General features: G+C 49.3%; 1 protein-coding gene across 4 annotated transcripts in view; it reads left to right on the top strand.

The window, feature by feature from the left end:
• Positions 1-4,192: 4,192 nt before the first annotated feature.
• NT5M (5',3'-nucleotidase, mitochondrial) overlaps positions 4,193-10,023 on the top strand; it is a 33,170-nt gene continuing 27,339 nt past the window's right edge. Inside the window, exons 1-2 of one of the 4 annotated variants that reach the window (XM_045487627.1) lie at positions 4,193-4,664; positions 8,377-8,477. In XM_045487627.1, the coding sequence (XP_045343583.1) occupies positions 4,395-4,664; positions 8,377-8,477 (371 nt within the window). In that variant the 5' untranslated portion in view covers positions 4,193-4,394. The remainder of the gene's footprint in view (positions 4,665-8,376; positions 8,478-10,023) is intronic. The other 3 variants (XM_045487626.1, XM_045487629.1, XM_045487628.1) reach the window with 3 other exon arrangements.

Here is a 10,023-nt window from a genome sequence, read left to right as displayed (position 1 = left end):
GGTCTCAGTTCCTCTCTGGGTATTGGCAGAAGGCCTGAGTTCCTTAACATGGGGACCTCTCCATGGGGCTGCTTGAGTGTCCATAGACATGGCAGGGAGAGTAATGAGAGAGAGAGAGAGAAAGAGAGAGAGAGAAGCCACAATGCCTTTTAATGACCTATTCTTCTACCATGTTATTGGTCAGAAGTGAATACGTAAATCCCAGGGCACAGGAATTCAGCTCCATCTTTTGAAGGGACATGTATCAAAATCATTTATTTATTTTTTTTTAATTTTTTTTTCAATGTTTATTTATTTTTGGGACAGAGAGAGACAGAGCATGAACGGGGGAGGGGCAGAGAGAGAGGGAGACACAGAATCGGAAACAGGCTCCAGGCTCTGAGCCATCAGCCCAGAGCCTGACGCGGGGCTCGAACTCACGGACCGCGAGATTGTGACCTGGCTGAAGTCGGACGCTTAACCGACTGTGCCACCCAGGCGCCCCAAAATCATTTATTTAAAATGACCACATCAAGAGGCAAGTTATTAATGTCTCAGTGCTTCAGTATTTTTATCCTTTCAAATGGGTTAATATTAGTTTTCTTCCTAGCAACTTTGTGGGTTAAGTGAGACAAATCACAGAAAGAGCCTAGATGGTGCCTGACACATAGGAGGCATCCGTATCTGTTAGCTCTGATTGCCATTTATTATTAGCTATGTGGAACATGGCTATGTCTCTTGTCACCTAGTCTCAGTTTGTTCACCTATCAAATGGGATTAGTGATATCTACTCTGTTCAAGGCACATAAAAACTGTTTGCTGAATGCATGCACAAGTGAATTTATTTTTATTTTTATTTTTTTTTTCAACGTTTATTTATTTTTGGGACAGAGAGAGACAGAGCATGAACGGGGGAGGGGCAGAGAGAGAGGGAAACACAGAATCAGAAACAGGCTCCAGGCTCTGAGCCATCAGCCCAGAGCCCGATGCGGGGTTCAAACTCACGGACCGCGAGATCGTGACCTGGCTGAAGTCGGACGCTTAACCGACTGCGCCACCCAGGTGCCCCACAAGTGAATTTATTGAATACATACTATGTGTCAGGCCCTGTTCTAGGCACTAGGGACATAACACTAAACAAACCAGACAAGGTTTTACCCTTATGCAACATACATTCCAAAAGGGGAAGACAAAAAATAAAAACCGACAAGTAAACAATAAAGCAAATCATTAAAAAAAAATTTTAATGTTTATTTTTGAGAGAGACAGAATGCAAGTGGGTTAGGGGCAGAGAGAGAGGGAGACACAGAATCTGAAGCAGGCTCCAGGCTCTGAGCTGTCAGCACAGAGCCCGACACGGGGCTCAAACTCATGAGCTGTGAGATCATGACATGAGTTGAAGTTGGACGCTCAACTGACTGAGCCACCCAGGTGCCCCAAAGCAAATCATTTTATTAAAAAAAGTTTAATGTTTTTATCTATTTTTGAGAGAGAGGTGGGGGAGGGGCATAAAAAGAGAGAGACAAAATCCAAAGCAGACTCCAGGCACTGAGCTGTCAGCACAGAGCCCGAAGTGGGGCTCGAACCCATGAACCGTGAGATCATGACCTGAGCCAAAGTTGGATACTTAACTGACTGAGCCACCCAGGTGCCCCATAAAGCAAATCATTTTAGAAAAAGGAAGCAAAACATGGTGTTGTATGAGAAATAAAATACAGTGAGATAACCCACCAGAATGGCTAAAAAGATTGGCAACATCAAATGTTGGTGAGTATGTGGAACAAACAGAACTCGCATACATTGCTTATGGGTGTGTAAAATGGCTCAATCAGTTCGCAAAATATCTGGAAGTTTCTTATAAAACTAAACACACACCTTTCCTGGGACTCAATGATCCCGCTTTAGGTATTTACTCAAGAGAGAAGAAAATCCACACCAAGACTTGTATGAGTTCATAGATGCTTTACTCATAATAGCCCCAAACTAGAAACAGTTCAATGCCCATCAATGGGAAAATGGACAAAATGACATATATTCCTGCAATTAAATAGAATTCAGCAATAAGAGAATCTTCTGATACAACGTGAACAACACAAATGATTCAAAAACATACTAAGTGAAAGAAGTCACAAAACAAATATATAACATATGATTCCATTTATAGTTCTAGAACAGGCAAAACTCATCTATGGTGAAAAAAAAATGAGAACAGTGGGAGATGGGTTTGATGGAGGAGGAGCAGGAAGGAACTTTCTGGGAAGATGGAAATGTTCTAGAGCTGCATTGTTTGACATGCAGGCCACCAGCCATGTGGATCATTATTGTTTTTATTTTTAATTTTTTAATGTTTATTTATTTTGAGAGAGAGAGAGAGAGAGAGAGTATCCCAAGCAGGCTCAACGCCATTAGCATAGAGCCCGACATGAGGCTCGAACCCACGAACTGTGAGATCATGACCTGAGCCAAAATCAAGAGTTGGACGGTTAACCAACTGAGCCACCCAGGCGCCTCCATGTGGATTATTTAAATTAAATTATTCAAAGTTAAATAAAATGGAAACTTTGACTCCACAGTGCAATAGGCACATTTTGATTACTCAACAACCACACATGGCCAGTGGCTACTGTATCCGGATAGCATTGTTCCGTATCTTCCTAGGGATGAATTCCTAGGGATGAGTTGTCAAATCTCATGGAATGATAAAGTTAAGATTTGTGCATTTCATTTGTAAAATTTACCTTTAAATATATTGAACTCCCTTAAAGCTACCTAGGCTAATGTGTTTAGGGGTGGGGTATGCTGCTGTCTGCAGCTTACTCTGAAATGCATCCAAGAATAAGATGGGCTGATGGATGGGGAGGCTCACTGACGTATGGTAAAGCAAATACAGCAAACTGTTAACTGTGGAATCCAGGTGGTGGGCATATATGTATCTTCATGATACAAGTCTCTCAACTCCTCTGGGTGAAAACTTTTATAATAAAATTAGGAAGCAACACATGGTGACATAATTAAAGAATGAATATCCAAGTGGAGAAACACAGTGGGGAGTCTTAGTGAGGGGTTCAGGGAGTAACCAGACAAGGTTACTCCAGGATCACATTCATTCACTCACTCACTCATTCAGGATGCAGGGACGAATCAGACCTGGTCTCTTCCCTTGAATCCGGGAGATGTCAGGAGAGTAACCACTTGTGCCAAGGTGCTGAGGACCTACTATGTGCCCCGGCTGGAGCGTGGGTCAGTGGGACAGCACAGCCCAAATACTTTCTTAACCGCTCCACACTGCTTCCTTGTGGCTCTGCCTCTCTGGCCTCAGAGTGGACTACCTTACCCTTCCTTCACCATAATTTCGGAAAGATCCAAAAATGTCCGTTCCATCAGGGTGGGGACTTTGTTCACTGCTTGATATCCACCACCAAGCACATAGGAGATGTTCAGCAAGTATGGTGCCAAGGAAATATAAGAATGAAGCTTGTGGTCTCAGTGGCCTCTCTACCCCCTAAAGCCTCTGTCCCTGCTTCAGGACTTTGACCTTGCTGCTTTCTCTCTCTGGACCGCTCAGTCTTTCTGTTTTTTTGCATCCCCTATTCTCATCATTTATGTCTCTGCTCCAGCATCACCTCCTGTAAGAGGCCATCATCGGGTGCTTTTTGCATCATCGTCTGCTTTTTGGTTTGTTTTTGTTTTTGTTTTTCGTGTTTTTTTTTTTTTTTTAAGCAAGGGTACCAGGGTACAAAATAATATATACTTACAGATTTATTTGAAAATCATCAGTTTTATGAAGGCTTTGTAATGTTTGCAAGGTGTTTGTTTGTCCTACTTATATCAGCCTCTCCCCAGATATTCGCTGTAAAGCAGGGAGGCTCTCCGGGGGCACATCATCCTGTTTTGGTTCCTTCATACTGTTGTCACTCTCTGAAAAATTTTTTGCCCGTTTTGTACGTTTGTTTGCTTTTCATCTGTCTCCCTTCTAAGAGGTAAATTCCAGGATGGATGGCAGGGACCTGGTCAGTTTTGTCCACAGCCCCATACAGTGAATGCTCAGTGACACAGCCTCGCTCCATCAGCGCGCACTGCTCCTGCAGTCACGCTGCGGCTGTGGGAGGAGGCAGTCCAGGCCCGGGGTCCCGGGAGAAGATGCGAGTGGAGAGCAGGGGACTGTGGCCTGTCCCCAAAGCCCCGCCCCCCTGAGCTCCGCCTCCGCCGGGGCGCGTGCCGCAGCCTCGCTCTGGGGCCAGAGCCTGCGCGCTGCGCCCCGCGCGTCCAGCGCCCCGCGCCCCGCGCCCCGCGCTGCCCGCGCGCCCGAGCCGGCAGGGGTTTCTTTCCCCCATCGCGGTCATGTCTCCGGGTCCGGCCCGGCGGGGTGGCGCGGCCCAGGCCCCGGCGCCCGCGGCGAGCGACCGCCAGGGACCATGATCCGGCTAGGCTGCTGGTGTGCGCGGCGGCCCCGCGGCGCGGCGTTCCCCGCGGGGCGGCGCTGGGGGTCGGGCGAGCCGGCGGGCAGGGCGGGCGGCCGCTCCCTGCGGGTGCTGGTGGACATGGACGGCGTGCTGGCCGACTTCGAGGGCGGCTTCCTCAGGAAGTTCCGCGCGCGCTTCCCCGACCAGCCCTACATCGCGCTGGAGGACCGGCGCGGCTTCTGGTTGTCGGAGCAGTACGGCCGCCTGCAGCCCGGCCTGAGCGTGAGCACCCCCCCCCCCGCCCCCCCGCCCCGGCCCCGCTCGGCGCTGCAGCCGGGCAGCCGTTCCCGCTCCGGGGCCCCGAGCCCAGCCCGGCGGGACTGAGGCCCTCCTTCCCGGTCCTGGGCCGGGAGCCCGCGTGACCTTGGGTGGGTCATCGCCCCAAGCCTCGGGGTAGTCCTCGTGTGAAAGGGGGGCCTGGGGAGGACCGAGGGCGCAGCCCTGCGCGCAGGAGCTGGTGGCTGTCCTTTCAAAAGTCAGAATAGGAAGCGTAATATACTGTCTTCAGCAGACTTTTTAAGTTTTGGTGCATTTGGCCACGAGTCTTTTAATTTTTTAAATGAAATAAATGTTACAGGTAAAGTCCTCTTTGACCCCTGCCACAGTCACGTGCCCACTTCTTCATCCTCGCGAATTTGATGAGTGTCTTTACCATTCTTTTTTTGCCCTTTTCCATGAATGCATTAGTTCCCAGTGGTATTTGAGGTCCAGAGAAGTGGAGTGCTGCACATCACACAATACGTCAGTGGTCAAGATGGGGTGGGATCAACTCCTTGGTTTATCCCCTTGCTCTGGCGGCCCTGCTGAACCTGAGCCCGCCACATCCCCCTGACTCCTGATGTGCTCTGCTCTCTGAGTCCGCGATGGATGGAGGGGAAATATCCAGGCACGTTTATAGACAGATGGCTTGGTTTGTGAGCTTAAACTGTTTGGTGGAAGGAACAGGATTTTGCCTTGCCCACTTAAAGAGGCTGGATGTTTTCTGGCATCCCTTGATTGGCCACCTAGGGTCACCTAGGTCACCAGAAGTTTGATGATGATGATGATGGTATTAGAGCCTATTTTGTATCCGTAGGTTGACTGCATTATCTCCCATGTGAGATAGATGTTATATCTCCATCATGCAGGCGAGGAAACTTGTCCTAAGTCATATAGCCAGTAAGGGGCTCAGCTAGGATTGGAACCCAAGTCCGTCTGCCTCCGAAGCACATTTAGCTTTCGCCACCCCAAAGTCCTCTTCTCTGTCCTGCTCTAACAAGTAACTTTTCTTTCGACTTAGAAAAGGTTACTTGACAATAATTGGTCTGTTGAGAGGCAGGTTGAAAAGAAAATCAAGCACCATGTCCCTCTTAACACCATGCACTTCAGAAGGTGACTTTCCCAGAGTTCTGTGTGCTCACTCCTCCCAGCTCTAATGGCTGATTACCAACTTCGAAGTGGAGAGAATACCCTAGTAATTTTTTTGCGGCCTCAGTAACATACCCCCCTGCTCTGTGTGTGTGTTCGTTTATAGACGGTGCACGGTATTGACAGTCTGGGCACCTTGTTTCCTTCCAGAAGTGTATTAGGGCAATAAAATAAAGCCCGTCCCCCATCCTGGAAAGGACAGTGGCTTTTGTAGTCCTTTGTACAAGTGTGCAGGCCCCAGGACTAAGGAGATGAATTACCATTTTCTAAGGACGAGGCAAAGGAACAGAGCTCCTGGGACACGAAGGAAGGGGTGTTCTGGGAGTGACGTGCTGAGTTCTGCTTCTGGGAACATTGCAGGAAATGGGATTTTAATAAATGGACACGTGCCCTTTGTCCCCAGCACAGCTCACAGCAGGACATCCCCGGGTCTCACCTGGGCTGAGCTGGCCCAGCATCTACAGTTAAAGACAACCAATCAGTCAACCCAGCTTAATTATGTAGGCACATCTGCTTTATAAAACACTGCTCTATCTGTATCCCCTTTGGTCTCCACGGTACTCTGAGGGGTCACCGGGGCTGAGGTGGAAGGCAGTGCTCATTTTTTTTTTTTTAATTTTTTTTTTCAACGTTTATTTATTTTTGGGACAGAGAGAGACAGAGCATGAACGGGGGAGGGGCAGAGAGAGAGGGAGACACAGAATCGGAAACAGGCTCCAGGCTCTGAGCCATCAGCCCAGAGCCTGACGCGGGGCTCGAACTCACGGACCGCGAGATCGTGACCTGGCTGAAGTCGGACGCTTAACCGACTGCGCCACCCAGGCGCCCCTTAACTGACTTGGAATCCCGCATGGTCAGAACAGTTGAGGAACTGAGCCCAGAGACAGGAAGTGCCTTGACCAGAGTTTCAGAGCCCAGTTAGTGATGGAAGGAGGGTCAGGTGGCTGGGACGCCGATTACTGAGGTGAGGTGGTTAGGCCGGGGTCACACAGTAAGGGGCCAGGACCTCTTACCCCTCTGTCGAGTGCGCTTTCCACCAGCCTATGCTGCCTCTGTGTGAGTCAGAAGCCGTAAGTCATGTTCTGACAGTATCACCCATAAGTGGCCTTGAAAAAGAAATTCCTCTGTAAACGTCAGTTTCCTTATCAGTAAGCCAAGGATAGCAATTCTTGCCCCTTGTGGGATGTGAGGCTCAAACAAGAGAGAACAGACATTAGCAAGAGTTACTCGTTTGCTTAATCCCACACAGTTTGCAAGAATATGGCCAGTGTGATCTCAGGGTTCTCCCCGCCCGTATGACACGGTGGTTCTGGAGCGTGTGGCCTCTGGCCTGGCAGAGACCCTTGCTGGACCACACACATGGGGTTCAGGTTCCTGCTCCTCAGAGGCCTGGGTCTGTCTTCCTTCCCCTTGTCCCGGGCCTGGAGAACTGTGGCATTCTGCAGACTTGGTTTTGGCCCCGTAACATGAGGTAGAAACTTCTAGCCTGGGACTTGGGAGGTGGTGTTCAGCTCTCAGCAATGCCACTGTTCTGCTGGGTGACATTTCAGAAAAACCCTTCTCTTTTCAGAGCCTTGATTTTCTCATATGACAGATGCAGGTCTGGATTTTTGGCTTTCAAACTTTATTTATTTATTTTTTTTAACAAATTTTAATGTTTATTTTTGACAGAGAGAGAGAGAGAGAGAGAGAGAGAGACAGAGCATGAGCGGGGGAGGGGCAGAGAGAGAGGGAGACACAGAATCCGAAGCAGGCTCCAGGCTCTGAGCTGTCAGCACAGAGCCCGACGTGGGGCTCGAACTCACAAACCGTGAGATCATGACCTGGGCTGAAGTCGGACGCTCAACCGACTGAGCCATACAGGCGCCCCATGGCTTTCAAACTTTAAAAGCTGCAGAATACGTTTTACACAAAGTACTTACTGACATATCAATGCACAAAGCAGACAAAAGGGCTGTCGTAGTTGATATGAGTGAGGAGCCTGGAGTTCTGCTCAACTGGCCTTCCACCTGCTCTCCACCAGCCCCCCCTTAACCTACACTGCACAGAGGTGCGCTGAAAAATCTCTAAGTTCCTCCAGCTCTTGAATTCAAGGACTCTAGTGCCATGGCAAGACCTGGTCCATGCTCAGAGCCTCTACAATGCCTCTGGCCGTTCGAATCAAGCAAGTGCATATGATTCATGACCTACCTTGGGTCCCAGGTGGCCCTAGCCGTGCCTCTAGCAGAGCAGGCTTCAGAATTCATGGCCCCTGACACCTTAGCTGGTCTCTGCTGGATCCTTGCTGAAGTCGGAGCCCCTGGAGAGGGGCTGGAACACACATACTCCATGTGACCCGCCCTCCCCCTGGGATATGTCCGTGTGTGTGTGTGTGTGTGTGTGTGTGTGTGTGTGTGTGTGTATGTTGGGGGGTAAGGGGAGCGTGGAAGGCTCACACTCTTCTTGTCAGCAGCTCTTCCCAGCTGTGCCGTCCTTGTGGTGAGGCGAGGTGCTGAGTACCCTGTAAGTCGCATGTTTCTCTCTCTAGGAGAAGGCCATTAGCATATGGGAATCGGAAAATTTCTTTCTTGACCTGGAGCCTCTACCGGGGGCTGTGGAAGCGGTGAAGCAGATGGCCAACCTAGAAAAGTAAGTTTGTCTTCCCGCCTGAGTATTTGCGCCTTCCCCCGGCCGGCGCCTCCCCTTCTCCCCTGCTGCCCCCACCGTCTGCCGCCCTGCCTTCTCTCTCCCTCGTCCCTGCACAGGCCTCCATGCTTGTCTCTTCAGCCCTGGACATGGTAACACCCTGAGTGACACACACTCAGCCTGTAGGCTAGTAAGGTGTTTTGATCCAGTAACAGGAGAAAATATCGAGTCTAACGGGATCTGGGTGACTGGGTGCTGGATGAGCCCGTATTCAGCAAATATCTGAGAACCGACTCTGTTAGATGCTCCTGGACACCAGTGATACAGAGACGAACAACACATCGTCCCGCCGTCTTGGAGCTCCCAGCCCTGCCGGAGAGTGGGTGCTGACGTTAGAGAATCTCACAAGCAGAGATAATCATGGACTGTGAGCAGTGCTGAAAAGGAACAGAGTAAGGGGTACGAAGGGGCCTAACGGGAGACCTAACGAGAAAGGTGGTGAGGAAGCAGTATTGTGTGAGGTATTTCTGTTTGCTTCCGGTGGAGCCGTTGCTTCTGTGAGCTGAAGCTCCCGCTCCATCACCACCCACTAAAATCCATCAGCAGTTACAGATGATGGCCTTCCCTGAGGACTTCAAACAGAAAACACAAAAGCCATCCTGAGATGTAGTTCGCGTGCCGTACAGCCATTTAAAGTGTCTAATTCAACGGGTGTGTTCGCAGAGTTGTGCACTCATGACCATGGTCAACTTCAGAACACTTTCATCACCCCCAAAAGAAACCCTAAACCCATCAGCAGTCACCACCCCTTCTTTTCCTTCCCTTACAACCCTAGGCAGCCACCGTCTACTCCGAGTCTCTGTAGATTTGCCCGTGCGAGACATCTCATGTGCATTTCATGTACATACGCTGTGTGGTCTTTTGTGATTGGCTTCTTTTATGCCGTCTTGTGTTTTCAGGGTTCATCTGCTTCCTAGCACAAATCAGTACTTCATGGCTGGGTAATATTCCACGGTACGGATATGCCACGTTTTGTTCATCTGTCCATCAGTTAGTAGACACGTGGGTTGTTTCTGCTTTTTAGGTATTAAGAATAATACTGCCATGGACACTCATGTACAAGTTTTGGTTTTTTTTGTGGTCATATGTTTTCATTTTTCTTAGGTGTATATATACCTAGGAGCAGGATTGCTGGGTCTTGCGGTAAATCCATGTATAACATTTTGGGGACTGCCAAACTTTTCCAAAGTGACAGTACCATTTGACATTCCCGTTAGCAATGGATGAGGATTCCATCACACCCTTGCTAACACTTGTGGGCTTTGTTTGTTTTTTTTTAAAGGAGGCTTCACACGTAGCATGGAGCCCAGTGCAGGGCTTGAACTCATGCTCTGAGATCAAGACCTGAGCTGAGATGCAAAGTTGAATACTTATAACCAACTGAGCCACTCAGGCTCCCCGTGTGGTCTTTTTTACTGTAGCCGTCCTGGTGGGTGTGAAGAGATATCTCATCGTCCTTTTGATTTGCCATTTCTCTGAGGGCTTATGC

Source organism: Leopardus geoffroyi, chromosome E1 (assembly GCF_018350155.1).
Source record: "Leopardus geoffroyi isolate Oge1 chromosome E1, O.geoffroyi_Oge1_pat1.0, whole genome shotgun sequence".
In the NCBI taxonomy this organism is placed as follows: domain Eukaryota; kingdom Metazoa; phylum Chordata; class Mammalia; order Carnivora; family Felidae; genus Leopardus; species Leopardus geoffroyi.
The sequence above is the reverse complement of the archived record's forward strand: the minus strand, read 5'-3'. Positions and strand labels throughout refer to the sequence as shown.